The 17,623-nt window shown below is 37.4% G+C and overlaps 1 protein-coding gene across 1 annotated transcript; it reads left to right on the top strand.

Annotated features, from left to right (window-relative positions):
* Positions 1–8,243: 8,243 nt before the first annotated feature.
* Positions 8,244–8,714, top strand: LOC140613801 (non-histone chromosomal protein HMG-17). The gene has a single exon (XM_072792207.1). The coding sequence runs from the start codon at positions 8,345–8,347 to the stop codon at positions 8,615–8,617; it is 273 nt and encodes a 90-aa protein (XP_072648308.1). The 5' UTR covers positions 8,244–8,344; the 3' UTR covers positions 8,618–8,714.
* The last annotated feature ends 8,909 nt before the right edge of the window (positions 8,715–17,623 follow it).

Genomic DNA, 17,623 nt, shown 5'->3' with positions numbered 1-17,623 from the left:
TCTGCTTCCTTCCATGAACGAGAATGCTCTAACATGGGTGTCAGCAACGTACCACGAAAGCCATCATGGAGCCTGCTGGCCAGAGAGGCCGAGTTAGGATGTTGCTGAAAGCAGCAGAAGTTCTGAGAAGGAAGTTTCCAGGGAAAACCACAGAAGACTGTGGTAGAAACTCCCTTCAGATATTCAGACATTGCTGTCAACTAATGTCTCGAGGTTTAACTAAGGATAACCAAGCAGACAGGGTGACCAGGAGGAAAATTCGGTTTGGATGGACTGTGGGAACCAGAAAATAAGAGTCAGATAGGAAAAGCGCATCTGCTGACTGTAAGTTCCCTAGGAAAGGACACTCGTCTTCCTATATTTATACCCCAGCCAGCACTCAACACGCTGCCTGGCATAGAGAAGAGCTCAATAAATGGTGGTTGAATGACAATGAACTATGCTATTTGAGAGAGAAGCTCCAAGGCCAACCCTCCAAAGGAGGACGAGGGAAATGGTCCTACTTAGACGTGACCATTATGAGATGGAAGGAGCGGCTTTGTAGAAAGCCAGTGCAGCTGCAGGAAGAGTGAGTGAAAGTTAAAGTTATGCCCAGATGAAGAAACAAAGACCTAAATAAAAGAGATCATTTCTTATTTCAGAGATGTAAGAAAGAATGCTTTAGGATTTAGTAATCATGAGGTGAAAACCAGAGGCTAACGGAATTTCTACCCTGTCCTTGAATCCAAGATTTTCACACAGAAAATATTTTGGTTCTATTTATGAATTCAGATATTTTAATGAGAATTATAGTAACATTTAATGTTTTTATTTAAGTAGAGTTTCTTGTGCAAATCGTCATTAAAAGAGAAGGGAAGGGACTGACAACAAAGGAGGAAGGGAAAGGTCAAGGTAGAGGAGCTAAACCCCTTAAGGGGCTTAAGCCAGGGCAAGCCTGGAGTTCTAAAAGGAAAGTTATGCATGTGATTAACTTCTTATGATTTATGGAGTTTTAAGAAATTACACCTATCTAATTTTTACAGACTGAAATTTTTGGCTTTATCACCTGATATGTTATGTCATTTGCCATTGGTAACTATGGCTTCTAGGCTGGTTTGGCCCATAAATCTTAATATGGTACCATATGTCACTACATTTTCAATGATGCTGATAGGATCACAGTAATGATAATGGAGAACTGTTTCCAAATCCATCTGCTTATCTCCCAAACAATTCAAAGTTAACCTGAAAACATGCAACAATTTTATATGCCTGCTCTTCTCAAGGTTGTTGGTGTTTTTTTTCTTTTGGCTTAAGTTTTTATTTTAATTCCAGTTAGTTAACATACAGTGCTATATCAGTTTCAGGTGTACAATATAGTGATTCAACAACTCGATACATCACCCCGTGTTCATCATGATGACATGATGTGGAGTTTACTTAAAATTTTTTTAAAATGTTATAAAAAAAGGCACTCCTTAATCCGCTTCACCTATTCCATCCATTTCCCCGCACCCCTTTGGTAATCATCAATTTGTTCTCTATAGTCAAAAGTCTGTTTCTTGGTTTGTCTCTCTCTCTTTTTTTCCCCTTTGCTCATTTGTTTTGTTTCTTAAATTCCACATATGACTGAAATCTTATATTTTCTTCAAACTTTTCTTAAATAAAAACATTAAAATGACCTATTTCACTTAGCATTATACTCTCTAGCCCCATCCATGTAATTGCAAATGGCAAGATTTCATTCTTTTTTATGGCTGAGTAATAGTCCACTGTGTATATGCACAGTATCATTGTGTATATTCACTAATCGATGGACTCTTAAGCTGCTTCCATATCTTGGCTATTGCAAATAATGCTGTCGTAAACATAGGGGTGCGTGTACTCCTTTGAATTAGTGTTTTTGTATTCTTCGGATAAATAGCCATTAGTGCAGTTGCTGGATCATAGGATACTTCTACTTTTAACTTTTTGAGGAACCTCCATACTGTTTTCCACAGTGGCTGCACCTACCAACAGTTTGCATTTCTACCAACAGTGCACTAGTATTTCTTTTTCTCCACATCCTCGCCAACACCTGTTGTTTCTTGTGTTGTTGATTTTAATCATTCTGTTAGGTGCAAAGTGATATCTCATTGTAGTTTTGATTTGCTTTCCCTGATGATAAGTGATGTTGGGCATCTTTCCATGTGTCTAATGGCCGTCTGTATGTCTTCTTTGGAGGAATGTCTGTTCATGTCTTCTGCCCATTTTTTAATTGGATTATTTGGGTTTGGGGTGTTGAGTTTTATAAATTCTTTATCTATTTTGGATACTTACCCTTTATTGGATACATCATTTGCAAATACCTTCTCCCAATCAGTAGGTTGTCTTTTAGTTTTGTTGATTCCTTTGCTGTGCAGAAGCTTTTTATTGTGATGTCATCCCAATAGTTTATTTTTGCTTTTATTTCCCTTGACTGAGGAGATGTATCTAGAAAAAAAGTTGTTATGGCCAATGTCAAAGAAGTTACTGCCTGTGTCTTAGGGTTTTTATGGTTTCAGATTCATATTTAATATGTTGGCAAATCGAACTTCAATAAAAACAAATTTAAAAATAAAATAAAATAGAAAATAAATAAAAGTTCTTCATCCATTTTGAATTTATTTTTATGGACGGTGTAAGAAAGTGGTCCAGTTTCTTTCTTTTGCATGTTGCTGTCCAGTTTTCCCAGCAGCATTCGTTAAAGAGACTATCTTTTTCCTACTGGTTATTCTTTCCTGCTTTGTTGACGATTAATTGACCATATAGCTGTGGGTTTATTTCTGGGTTTTCTATTCTGTTCCATCAAACTATGTGTCTGTTTTTGTGCCAGTACCATACTGTCTTGATGATCACAGCTTTGTAATGAAGCTTGAAGTCCAGAATTGTGATGATGCCTCTAGCTTTTCTTTTCTTTTTCAAGATAATTTTGGCTGTTTGGGGTCTTTTGTGGTTCCATACAAACTTTAGGATTGTTTGTTTTAGTTCTGTGAAAGATGCTGTTGTATTTGTAAAGAGATTACATTAAATGTGCAGAATTCTCTGGGTAGTATAGACATTTTGACAATGTGTTCTAATCTATGAACATGCAACGTCTTTCCATTTCTTTGTCTTATCTTCAATTTCTTTCATCAGTGTTTTATAGTTTTCCAAGTGTAGATCTTTCACTTCTTTGGTTAGTTAAGTTTATTTGCAAGTATCTCATTATTTTTGGTGCAATTATAAATGGAATTGATTCTTGAGTTCTCTTTCTGTTACTTCATTATTGACGCATTGAAATGTAACAGATTTCTGTAGATTGACTTTGTATCCTGTGACTTCACATGATTTATTTATTCATTCATTTATCAGCTCTAGTTGTTTTTTGGTGGAGTCTTTTGGGTTTTCTACATAAGTATCATGTCATCTGCAAATAGTGAAAGTTTTACATCTTCCTTACCAATTTGGATGCCTTTTATTTTATTTTATTTTATTTTATTTTGCTTTATTTTATTTTACTTTTTATTGTCTGATTGCTGTGGCTAGGACTTCCAGTATTATGTTGAATAGAAGTGGTGAGACTGGACATTCCTGTCTTATTCCTGGCCTTAGAGGAAAACTCTCAGTTTTTCCCCCATTAAAGATTCTTCTTAGAGTTTAAGTATTCAGAATTTTGCTGTACTTATTGGGGGCAGTGTTAACTGGTAGTTAATGTAGCCTTGGGGCACCTGGGTGGCTCAATATGGTGAGTGGCCAACTTTTTATTTCAGCTCAGGTCAGAATCTCAGAAGTCATTAGATTAAGCCCCTGAGTCAGGCTCTTTACTAGGTGGGGAGTCTGCTTGAGATTCTCTCTCTCTCTCCCTCGGCCCACCCCCCATGCTCAAGCACTCTGTCTGTCTGTCTCTCTCTCTCTCTCAAACAAACAAACAAATCTTAAAAAAAAAAAAAAAAAAAGGAATATAGCATTTAGGACCTGAATTCCAGTCCCATTTCTGCCACTTACTGGCTATATGACCTTGAGGTAAGTTAACTGAGTTTCAGAGTTCTCCTTAGAAAATGGAGAAATAATACCTATTTAATAGAGCTGTTGTAAGACATAAAAGGCATGATACATAAAAAGTGCTTAGCACAGTGTCTGGTACTTGGTGAGTAACAAATAAATAGTGGCTGCTGCTGACCCCAATTCAACTCTTTAGAGCTTGCAAAATGGACCATAACTATTACAAGAACAGGATTCCTCATGAGACTCCCATAACTTCCTGGATATGGGTAGGCCAGAAATTCTCTGGGAACTGTTGAAACATTTGCTTCCAGATCTGATGAATTCCAGGGCTAGTGAAAAATGCAGAAGTGAAAATCATTAACTAGCATCTGCAAAATTCATTATATATGAATGGATGAAAATTTTGTGTCAGTTCTCATTGGGTTCCAACCAAATTCTAGTTCTTAATGTGTAGTTTTTTACATTTATTTTGCACTTTTGCTTTGGGTTTCGTTCAGTTCTTCTGTTGACATTGGTGAGTTCCCTACAGCCTCATGAACAAACTTGTTCACGTTGTACATTGAGAATGAAAAGTCGATTATGAAAGGACAAATAGGGCCTCAATTAGAAAAAGCTATTGCATGACTATTGTTTGTGATTAGTTGATTTTTGAAAGCTGCAAAAGATACCCTGTACATTCCTGTACATTGTTCCCTCAGTTCCAAAATAAACACATGATTCTCATCACAAGAAAAAATTGCCTAACTATGTATGGTGATGGATGTTAACTACACTCACTGTGATCATTTTGCAATATATACAAATATCAAATTATTGTGTTGTGCACCTGAAACTAATACATGTTGCAAGTCAACTATATCTAAATTTTAAAAATAAATTAACACATGAAAGCAAAATTCAAATATATAAAACATGCTCCAACAAGCCCTCAGTATGGAATATATAAAGGCATGAAGTCACTGGGCAGAATTTATAGGAAAATTTCACTACAAAAAATTTCATATTTATCCCCAAATTTGAAGCCTAAAGTTGAACTGAATACTTACTATAAGTGAAATTCAGTTTCACTATTGAATTCATTTACCAGTTTTTTGGGGGGTCACTTTGATAGGCTATGTTGAAAAAGCCGAGGCGACATAGACAAAAGCCATCAGCTTTCTTCTTGAGGCACAAATTAACTTTATAGCATGAGCCATGTTTCCTATCTATAATTTAATAAACTGGGAGAGTAATAAAAGATGTTTAAAGGGAAGAGATGTAATACATTAGCTAGCATTGTTCAAATTAAGTAAGCTGAAAGAAGATACTACCAGATAAAAGACAAAATAAGAAACCAGAATAAAAATAAACACATGGAGTGAAAACAAAAGTTATGAAAGAAAACGAAATGAACTGCATAAGTGAAGAGAAAATTAGATTAAAACAATTGTATATGTTAATAGGAAAAGATAGTGTAGATTTTGAATGATTAAACTGGAGGCTAAAAGATTTAAACAAATCAATACTATTAAGATATAATCAGTAATTTAATAGAGTAGGGTATGAGGAGACTCTAAACCCAATAGGGGAGTGTGTGTGTGTGTGTGTGTGCGCGCGCGCGTGTGTGTGTGTGTGTGTTTTATGTTTGCAACATTAAATTGATACAAATTCAAATGCTTATTGTAGTTACATGAAGCCATTTGCAGTTCTGGAAGTGAAAAAGCCATGAGGCTCAGCATTCGTTCTCTTTTCTACTGCTCTGTGCATGGTGTTGCTTCATGGGTCCCATGGCTTATAGGTCCCTTGGCCGGAGAGCTGAGGGGCTGCCAGAGGACACCCAGGCTGCTCCTCTGTGCTTCCCTTAACTGTCGCCTATCACTGCTGTTCTGGCCAGGAGACACCTTTGTCAGGGGAAAACACACTCCTCAATGGATATGGAGCCAAGAATTCCACTGCTTGGAATCCATGTGGATGGCGTGAGAGAGTCCTATGCTAAGTTAAATCAGTCGGTGAAAGATAAACACCATATCATTTCACTCATATGTGGAATTTAACTCAGCTATTAGAAATGACAAATACCCACCATTTGCTTCAACGTGGATGGAACTGGAGGGTATTATGCTGAGTGAAGTAAGTCAGTCGGAGAAGGACAAACATTATATGTTCTCATTCATTTGGGGAATATAAATAATAGTGAAAGGGAAAATAAGGAAAGGGAGAAGAAATGGGTGGGAAATATCAGAAAGGGAGACAGAACGTAAAGACTGCTAACTCTGGGAAACGAACTAGGGGTGGTAGAAGGGGAGGAGGGCGGGGGGTGGGAGTGAATGGGTGACGGGCACTGGGTGTTATTCTGTATGTTAGTAAATTGAACACCAATAAAAAAAATAAAAATAAAAATAATTACTGAAATAGAAAAAAAAAAAAAAGAACAAAAACAAATGAATATAATGGGGATAAAAAAAAAAAAAGACAGTTAAACCAAGAAACAGACCCTTAACTCTAGAGAACAAACTGATGGTCACCAGAGAGGAGGGGTGGGGGGATGGGTGAAGGAGGGGATGGGGATTAGGAGGGCACTTGGGATGAGCATGGGGAGTTATATGCAAGTGCTGAATCACTGTACTATACACCTGAAATTAATATTACACTGTGTGTTAACTGACTGGAATTTAAATAAAGACCCAGAAAAGAAAAGATCCATTGCTTTAGCCCCGTCCAGCAGGGACAAGCATAGTATGTGGCATAACTGATTTTACATCCTTTTGGCAGCAGACGCCAGTCATCACATTGATAAAGAAATTCATTATACAGACTCTATTACACCTGATTTGGACAAACCTTTTCTGTCTAATCATAGTCAAAGCCGTATTTTTCCCCAAATCGTGTGGTTGCAAAGCCTTTGGAAAATGTTTACCTATCAGTTATTGATGATAAGAGTTAAAGTGTTCAAAGCTGTGTTAGACACGGTTCTTTTAACTCTACTTTGGAAGTCAGAATTAGCATCCAATAGCTCCTTAATTCCCATAAAAATATCAATGTTATCATTGATTAAAAACAGTTCTAACACACAGTAGTATATTGCAAGTATTTGTAGTTTAATTATGAAATCAATTGTGTTTTCATATTCTTCAGCCTGAAAATGTCTCATCATGTTATAACTCTAATCCAAATAAATTCTTGTTTCGACTTAATGTCTTTTTATTCTTTTATAATTGTAAATGTTTCTTACTTTTAATTGAATGAATGTTAGGGGATACTTGAAATTTCAAAACTCTAATTACGTATCACTATTTCAATGTGTTTTCGTTACCAGACACCTCAACATTCTTTCCGCATCTGAAATATCTCACCTTAAACCACTTATCTAGAAAGCTTTCAATTTCCTATGGTCTCTGGGGTGCAATCAGTTACTAGGGAGGGTGCCTCTCTACCTTTTTATTTTCCTTTAGATATTGCGATGTTACTAGGCCTCCCTTTAAAAATATTGCAATAGTTTGGTTTGGAAGAAAATGATATCATTTGTAGCTATTACTGGAAAAGTTTGTCATCACCTCAGTAATATTCCTCCTGGTTATTTCATATCTTGGCCGTGGTAATGCCCTTGAAAAAAAACATAATAAAGTAATGGAATTCAACTCTCCCCAAGTATCCCTCAAGAACCTTTTTGTCCTGAAGACCTTCTTCCATAAATTTTTTTCTTCCTTAGTTCAAAAACCCAATCTTGCCTATATTCTATCACAGATACACAGAAAATGTTTTCATAGTGCAAATGTATTTAAAGGTGATCATTGGTGTGGGAGAAACAGTTAAGGGTCTCACAGAGAAACACTCATCAGCTACTGTGCCCTAGGAGGATGACCCTGTAGAAATCACTGGAATACACAATATTGGAGAGATTTACAGCCAGTTCACCCACAGGATGTGTTGGACATCTAGCCAGAAACTAGGCACTTCCCTGATTTGGAAAGTAGAATTCCATAACAATCATTCATAGGCAACAGTCTGAGGAGAAAACACCACCTCTTCCTAAGGAACTTAGATTTCTATGACTGGAGGTTTCATTCTCGAACTTGTATGAGAAAAAAAAAATGTTTGTGATATTTAAAGAGAGTCTCTCTAGTATCTCCTGACATTGCAGAACTTTAAAATGTATTATGGTAGTTCCATAGATGCTGATCTTTCCTAACAAAACTGTGATTTTTTTTTTTTTTAACTAACTGTCCTAGCACACAGAATGACTGCGCAAAATGCAAGTCAAGATACAAGGAAATAGGAGCAGTGTGAAGAAGAAGAGGCGAGAACGACCCCCGGACCGGCCAAAGACCGCGTGCCGCCGCATCCCCGCGTCCAGCGCTTACGTCCCGCCGCCGTCGCCACCATGCCCAAGAGAAAGGCTGAAGGGGATGCTAAAGGAGATAAAGCCAAGGTGAAGGATGAGCCACAGAGAAGATCTGCAAGGTTATCTGCTAAACCTGCTCCTCCAAAGCCAGAGCCCAAGCCTAAAAAGGCCCCTGCAAAGAAGGGAGAGAAGGTACCCAAAGGGAAAAAGGGGAAAGCTGATGCTGGCAAGGATGGAAATAATCCTGCAGAAAATGGAGATGCCAAAACAGACCAGGCACAGAAAGCTGAAGGTGCTGGAGATGCCAAGTGAAGTGTGTGCATTTTTGATAACTGTGTACTTCTGGTGACTGTACAGTTTGAAATACTATTTTTTATCAAGTTTTATAAAAATGCAGAATTTTGTTTTACTTTTTTTTTTTAAGCTATGTTGTTAGCACACGGAACACTTCATTGTTGTTTTGGGGGAAGGGCATATGTCACTAATAGAATATTTCCGAAGCTAGATTGATAACGAGGGAAAAACACCTTCCCCTTCTAGTTTTGAGAAACTTCCTCTTGGCTCCCAGGAGGAGGGATTCCTTGATGTTGACACACATGAGCCACCTTGGTGGTGTGGAAAAACTAAAATTCATTTTTTTATGTCCTCTTCTCCCTCTCTGCCTTCAACATAGACTTGACTCCCTTAAACCCAGAGACCTGTTGGAACCTGATCCCATGAAATGGTTCCCAGTATGTCAGGCAATCTGGACTTTACGGTGTCACCACTGAGATGGCGTCCCTCAAAAGAGTTCCTTTTTTTAGCTTGTGGATCTTCAGATCGATAATTCTGCCATTTTCATTTCATTTCCTGAAAGTCAGGGTCGGCTTGTGAAAAGTTGTTAAACAACATGCTAAATGTGAACTGTCAACCCTCACTCTAAACTTTCCCTGTTCAGAGCATCACATGAAGACTTCATTGGGTTTTATAGTGGCTTTCTGATTTTGGTAGTCCATTGAAGAAGGGAGTTTGAAAGTTGTTGTATACTGTTAACGATCGTCCGCCCATGTCCTGCCTGAAATACCATGATTGTTTATGAAAAGTATCTTTAATAAAGCTGGATACAGTTTGAAAAAAAAAAAAAAAAAAAGATACAAGGAAATAATTCAAAGTATATCAAGGGAAAAGATAAAACTGAATTCAAAGCTATGTAATAGTAAACATTTACATAGCATTTACTGTGAGTCAGCTACTGCTTTCAACACTTCATATATTTTAACACGTTTAATCTTCCCAAGAAGACTGTGAGCTGAGTTTTACTATAAATTCCATTTCTCAGATGTGGAAACCCAAATGTGGAAACGAGCTTACAGTTGGAGAGAATAGTCACTTCAACCCAAGGGAGTCCGACTCTGGAGCTAGACTCACAAGCACTAAGCTATAGTGTCTCTTAATTATCTTTGCTGTGTTTCCATGTTCAAGAGCACAAGATTCAGGGCTGAGATCTCCGAGTGGAGCTAAAACAAGACATTTCTTGTATCAATACTGATTCACTGGATGTACCAAAGCAAACAAGTAGAATTAATAAGCAGTGTTGGGGTGGGTAAAAAAAAATCAAAAGACAATGAGCATGACATCCTATTAAAATAAAAAGATGACAATTAAAATCAAAATATAATTTTTAAAAGTTTCATTGGGAACTAAACATTTAAATAAAGCCAGGAAAAAAAAAATACCCAACAAAATATTAAAATGTAATTCTTAGGGGACAAATATCACTGGAGAAAAAAAATGGTTTTAGCTCTTTTTTTTTTTTTTCTTTTTGGTTTTAGCTTTCTGAAGAAGGCCTGGGAAGCCAGAGTCCTTATCCCACATTTAAAAAATAAATAATTTACTAAAGGTGCCAATTGATGGGCTTTGTTTTTTTTTTTTTTAATTTTTTATTTATTTATGATAGTCACACAGAGAGAGAGAGAGAGGCAGAGACACAGGCAGAGGGAGAAGCAGGCTCCATGCACCGGGAGCCCGACATGGGATTCGATCCCAGGTCTCCAGGATCGCGCCCTGGGCCAAAGGCAGGCGCTAAACCGCTGCGCCACCCAGGGATCCCGGATGGGCTTTGTTTAAAGATAGATTTTAAATATTTGACTTAGGCCTTCAGCACACAGACTCAATATCCTTCAGTCATTAGAGATATGTCTGTCCTAGCAAAAACATAATTTTCTGGCACATAAGATATACCTTAACAATAATATGCTTTAAAATATGTCAGGTTAGCAATGATACCAGCATAATAATTCTTATGTTTACTCATTGTATCCCTAAGTCCAATGCTGTCAGTTCCAACAGCAAAGATTGTTATAATAACTTGCTTTTATTCATGCAGCATGAGGTATTCTACTAAACACGGCCTTAGTCAAAATGTTGAACAAATGTATTTTTAAAAATCAACACATGAAGCCCATCTCACTCTATCTTAGCAGATTCGTTCTTAGGTAATCAATCCCCAAGGGAGTAGCTTCAGAGTTGGGAATCCAGCTCCCCTGAAAATGATTGATACACACAGTAGGTATTTGACCAATATTTCTTACATGAATGAATAAATAAATACATCTTGCCATATAAGCAAAAAAGCAGAGTGTGTTTCTTTGAATACGATAACATAAAAACTTGAATTTCTCTTTCAATTTCCTATTAAGGATAAAACATTATGCCACCCAAAATATGCCACTCTGGCATACAGATTATTGTGAGCTGAAGGCAATTGAAAAGAAGCAGATAGAAGAAAAGCTCTCTGTCCTCTTCCATTTGCCTAAAAGCAGAACATAAATTTGCAAAGATGCCCCTCTCCTGTCTGCCAGAGGATGGAAAGTTAATCCCCAAAGACTAGCTCTAGATGCTTATCAGCCCAGAGAGGGCACCAGAGGAACCTACATAAGGAATCCTACTAACTAGCCCTATTTTCCATTAGTTCTCTACACGTTTACCTTCCCACATGTGCCATTGTGAAAATACAGTCCTTTTCCTTTGTCATGTCATTTCTCTAAAAATTTATTTTTCTTTTGCTAAGAGGGTGTATGAGCTCAAATTCTAAGCACCCCTTTAAGTCACTCACTCACCCCTGAGTATTCCCATGTGTATGTGCAATGTACGTGTTCATCAGCCTCTGTTTTTCTCTTGTTTATCTGTCTTTTATCAGTCTTATTTGCTAGGCCTTGGTCAATGAATCTAAGATGGGTCAAGGGGAAGAAAGGTTTCTTCCCAATGCTATTAAAGTGAAATATAAAAATAATACAGGGCAGAGATCACATTCAGACCAGAAAATAAAAGTAAAATAAAATAAAATTTAATTTAAAAGGCCAATCATTTGCAAGAAACTAGTGTTTCTTACTCAGTTGAGGAATTGAGCTGATAAAAACACATGATGCATTCTGCTGCTGGCACATTCAACCCCTTGAACCAGGCTGAGACCCCTCCAGTTGTCCTCAACTCAGGGAAAACAGAAACACGTTGATTTGGAGGAAGGAAATAAATTGGCACTGTTGAAACCTTCATTCCTCAAATGTCTTTTTGCCTCTAACACCATGAGGCATCTGAATTGTACCTTCCATGGTCTGGGGCCATGGAGCTTCCTCCCAAAGTGGAGAGTGAAGCCAGGCTGAGGGTAGAAGCAGGAGGAAAGAGTGTGCTCTGGATGCTCCCAGTGGTGGACAGACGATGCATCTGAACAGAGGTAATTCCCTAAAGGGTCACAGTCTTTCCAACTCAAAAATTTTGAAATCTGGATGCCAGAACTTTCAATATCCTCCTAATGATATAGCAAACCTTAGAACATTTCTTATTCAAGATCCATTTGCCCTTTACAGCATGTGGTGATGCCAGGGTAGGAGAATTTTCTCATGGGCCTAGAACATGGGTTGGCCTTGGCCTTTTTACATTTTCTAAAGCAGGTATTTTCAAAAAGCGGTAGTACTGCTTCTTTGGGGACCAGTGAGGATGTGTGGAAACTTTGGAGGTTGTCACAGGTTATCAGAGGGGCACCATTGTTATTTTGTATGCTAAACGTCCTGCTGTGTGTAGAGCGGTCCATCATAATAAAAAATAATCTACCCAAAATACTGTTAAGGTAAGTGCTTCTATTGAGACCGTCCATGGAGCAGAAGTCATTAACTGAAATGTCATGCAGAGGATCAAAATGTAAAATGGATGAAAGCAAAATCACATGACGGATAAAATGACAAAATTTTGGCAGAATGCCCGTAAAAACCACAAAGAAAATGGGAGGTTCGCTATCACCCGTTTTTACTCAATGTTGTTCCTGAAATTCTTACTGTGCACAAGGATAGGAAACAGAAAAAAAGAATTCCTTAAAAATTATTATAAATAAATAACTAAGCAATTCAAATGCCTAGATACAGATATATACTCAGCTAATAATAACCCCATATGTTAATAATAGGAAAATCAAATAACAATATAATTTATAATAATAATAAAAATACAAAATGCCTTGATTAGAAAAGTCAGATCTATTTGAGGAAACGATTGGAGAAAAAAACTATCAGAGAGCGTGGCATAGAGACATCATTTTTCCGGTTGGAAAAATAAATAATTGGAAAGTCATGTATTCTTTATCAAGTTATTTATTAGTTTATTACAATGCCAATCTATAGTCTTTTCTTCCTTCTTCCCTTTCTTTCTATATTATTTTCTCCTCCTCCCCCTCCTTCCTCTTTTTCTTCTTCTTCTTCTTCTCCTTCTCCTCCTCCTTCTTCTTCTTCTTCTTTCTCTTCTTCTGCCTTACAAAATTATTGCAGTAAGTATCTGGGAAAATAAGTAAGAAACTGTTATATAATGAAGAATTTATCTGATCTTTGATTCCTAGGAGAGAGCTGTAAATCCCTTGGAGTTTCCTGAGTGATAAAAATGTCTTTGTTATTCATGATGGACTCCGGATGACACTTGAGTTATGCAAAACAAGTGACTCAAGGAGGACTCCTAGTTAGCTTCAGGATGGGAGCTGGTCATGCCAGAAAGACCAACCATGTAATTAGAGGGTTGGGGCTCTGAGCCACATGATACCAACTCAATCTGCCAACCTCTGAGAAAGGAGGAGTGATGGGTGATTCAATCAACCATTTTTGTCTAATGAAAACCCAGTAAAAAACAACTCTGGTCACCTGAAGCTTGGGTAAACATCCCTGGTTGGTTATTGTACACTGATGTGTCAAAAGAGTGACGTGTTCTAAAGACATGGAAGCTTCACATTTAGGAACCTGCCAGACTTTGCCCTATGCACTGCTCCCTTCGGCTGGTACTCATTTATATACTTTATCATAAAGCTGTAATCATAAGTATAGTGCTTGACTGTGTTCTGTGAGTCATTCTATTGAATTACTGCACTTGAGGGGACTGTGGGAACCCAGGAATTTGTAGTAGGTCAGAAGTGCAGGTAACCTAAGGACACTGGAGCCTGTGCCTGGTATGTAAATGAGGAGAGAACCATGGAGAACTCTGTCCTTAACCTGGGAATTCCATACTAACTCTGGGTAGTCAGTGTCAGAATTGCATTGCAAAAATAACAGCAAATAACATTTTCATTCAGGCAGTAAAAACCAACTCGATCCTTCCATAGGGAAGAATCTGTTTTTGTCCCATTGATCTGTCTGTTTATTCTATAAGACTTGATTTCTTTTTTTTTTTTTTTTTTTTTTTAAGACTTGATTTCAAAGAAGAAATTTCAAACCAATATTCTCCCTGTTAAAGACAATTCACGGTCTCTCATGATTTTATACTCCCGTAAGCAAAGGTTTCCTTGGTTCTAGACTATCATGGATATATTTTTTTAATATTTTAGTTATTTATTTAAGAGAGACAGACAGAGTGCTTGAGGGAGAGAGCAGGAGTTGGGGACAGGGTTCCAGAGGGAGAGGGAATGAGAAGCAGACTCCCCACTGAGCAGGGAACCTGACACAGGGCTGGATCCCAGGACTCTGAGATCCTGACCTGAGCCGAAGGCAGACACTTAACCGACTGAGCTACCCAGGTGCCCTATCGTGGATATTTGCAGAGCAAATAGCCTTGGAAGATAGGGATAGTTTCCCTGTAGAGTTAAAAACAGGCATGCTTATTGCCCATTATATACGGTTTCTCTAAGCTCAAGATTTTTCTCGGACAATGCAATCCACTATGTGTGCAGTATCACTTGACCTTCTTCAAGTTATCCTGTGGGAATCGGGGCTCAGAGGACTGGCACAAAATAATTTTGATACTCTGGCTTCTAATACTACTGTAATAAAATCTTTTGTCTCAGACTTAGGAGTCTTGTGTCTTCTACTAGCATTTATGAAACTGTGAAGACTAATTTTTTACTTTGCAGGTGATAAAATCTTTGACCCTTCATTGTTTTTGACACCTTAGTCTTCTTGTATCTGCCTTAACAAAAAGATTTCTGGCAAAGCATTATAGCTACTCCAGCCTTATGCTCACCTCAAGAATAAATATGAACATGCTCTCAGGCGTATTAACTGGTCACATTTCAGGAAGCTAAAAGTAGTTAAGGATCTTTCCTAAAGAGTGACACAGAAAACACTTCAAAAATTTAGTGAGAATTGAGTAAATGTGAACATGATTGGAAATGTTGGATTAATTTGTATTTCTAAACTGAGATTAAAAGGAACAGGGTATAAGTTATGTGATGTCGTGGTTTGGAGAAGTAAGAAATATTAAACAACTTGAGTTAACTTTACCATAAAAAATTTAAAAATGTATGAATGAATGAAGCGTTGATTAATATGTAGGCATTTCAGATAGATAGGGAGAGAGAAGTTTGAGAGATAATAGATATTTAGATGCATAGATAGATACACGGTTACATAGATATTGTATTTTAAAACCAAAGGGCAGCAATGTGAAGAGTCTTTTTCTCCACCCTTCTCAATACTGGCTTTCTCTACTCCATTCACATAACATACTGTGACCATGATACAGTTCCAGCCTCACACAGAGACTAACTGTCCCTCCTAGAACCTAATTCCTAACTCTCATAAGAAATGGACAAGTCCAGGGACGCCTGGGTGGCTCAGCGGTTGAGCGACTGCCTTTGGCTCAGGTTGTGACCCTGGGGTCCTGGGATCGAGTCCCACATCGGACTCCCTGTGGGGGACCTGCTTCTCCCTCTGCCTGTGTCTCTGCCTCTCTCTCTCTCTCTCTCTGTGTGTGTGTGTGTGTGTGTCTTTCATGAATAAATAAATCTTAAAAAAAAAAAAAAAGAAAAGAAAAGAAAAGAAAAGAAAAGAAAGAAAGAAATGGACAAGTCCAGGTTGGGTCAGATGCTCCCTTCTGATCTAATCAACTCTGCTAGAAATTACCATCATGTAGAACAAATGTAACTAGTAGGCACCTGCTGCTGCTGTGAGCATGAGTTCTAGGAAAAAAAGGCATTAGGCAGAAATTTCAAGAGATGTGTGGTAGAGTGAGTAATCTGACATATTGAAGGAGATGACTAATTATTCCAACAGACAGAACACAGGTGAAGCACATGCCATACACTGGAAAGCCCTGCACTAACTTATCCACATATTTCCCATGTGTTCAGGTTAGGATAAAAGGGAATTAATTACTGGTATTTATTTGATAAGAAATAAATAATCCAATAAATATGCTAGCTCAGGGTTTCCCACAGCTAGCCCTGTAAAATACTGAACTTAGGGCACATAGAGTTGTAGCCTATACTCACTGAGATATTTCAAAAATGCCAAGTTAAATAAATGCTTTTTAAAACAAGCTTCCTTTTATGCAGACATCTAAAATTCTTAATGTATAAATATTCACTAAGAATCTCCAAGAAAGATACTTAGTATGAAAAATTTCCCAAATATATTTAAGCATTTTTCAGTGGAGCAACTCAGGCTATATGAGCACTAACTACATGCTATCTGCAGAGGAACCTTCCACATAAAATATGAACATAAATGTATAAATCTCTGGACAATCGTGAATAAAATCCTGTTTTTTTGACATAATGGGTTGGGTCCTTCCCTTGTTCTATTTTTAACACCTCTGACCTCATGCAGAGGGGGAAATGCATGTCTCATATATTACAGTGCAGTGTCTATATACTAAAGATAGCTCAAATAAATTGGTGTAAACCCAGTTTCTTTTTTAGCATGAGTCATTATGTTAGGATTTTTAATGTAGTAGTTTGATAGGTACATGAGTTGAATTAGAAAACTATTCATATAAATGCAGAAGAACTGATTGTTAATGCTAAATTGAGAGCAAAAATGTCTAAATGTGTCAACTGATGTTGATGATAAATTTTAATGTATTCATAAATATTTTGGTTGTTACTAGGAGGTCTTTGTTTATGGGCTAGAGGTTATAGCTAGAAAACTAAAATTATGCCTAGAAAATCCAAAATGGTCACTTTATTATAATTCTTATCTATTCAATTTGTAAATATGCGTGCAAGCCTTGGTATGAATGCACATAACATTAATTTGGAACACCTAGAGCTAGAAAGGAATACTATTTCTAAAACTGGAAATTGAGGACATAATACAAGTGTCAATATTTCAGACTTCTGTCTTCCTCTCATGAAATTAATTTGGTAAGAGACCCAAGGGGGTCTAATATAGCCCATATTGTTACTAATAACACATCTTCATCTGCATGTGAAGAATGTTTCGGCCAAATGAGTGTCACAATCCCTGCTGGAAAGTTAGTCTCATTGCTTTTGAACAATTATAAGAATCATGAAAACCAAAAACTAGACCACGATTTTTGAAATTGCAATTTTTTCCCTCCAAAGCTCAATGCTCCTATTTGGAATGTGTATCTTTTGCTGGGGTTAGAGTTTAGGAAATTGGACTTTCTGGTACAACTCCTGACCTTGTTAATAAATTACTCTCACTTTCCCAAAGTTAATATATGTGCAGTTCAGTGTATTATTTAGTCCCTTGTTAATCAAGTCTTTTAAAAACACCTACAAAACTGAGAGGGGCAGAGAGCATAGGAGAGGATTGGTGCAGAGGGTATAAACAGTACAAATTACTCATTTTTCTCAAATAGCATTCATCAAATAGGCAAGATAAGACCATGAACAATAAAAAGCTGTACTATATAATTAAGAACAAAAAATTTTGATAGTCCAACAGCTGTAAAAAAAAGATTGTAAAGGGCACCTGGGTGGCTTAGTTGGTTAAGCATCCAACGCCTGATTTTGGCTCAGATCATGATCTCAAGGTCTTGAAATTGAGCCCTGCATTGGTCTTCATGCTCACTGAGGAGTCTCCTTGAGATTCTCTCTCTCTCTTTCCTTCTGTCCCTACCCCTTCA

Source organism: Canis lupus, chromosome 22 (assembly GCF_048164855.1).
Source record: "Canis lupus baileyi chromosome 22, mCanLup2.hap1, whole genome shotgun sequence".
NCBI lineage: Eukaryota > Metazoa > Chordata > Mammalia > Carnivora > Canidae > Canis > Canis lupus.
The sequence above is the reverse complement of the archived record's forward strand: the minus strand, read 5'-3'. Positions and strand labels throughout refer to the sequence as shown.

Bases quoted from the DNA above. Each gene is read 5' to 3' on its own strand.
- LOC140613801 (XM_072792207.1), top strand. From the start codon at position 8,345: ATGCCCAAGAGAAAGGCTGAAGGGGATGCTAAAGGAGATAAAGCCAAG.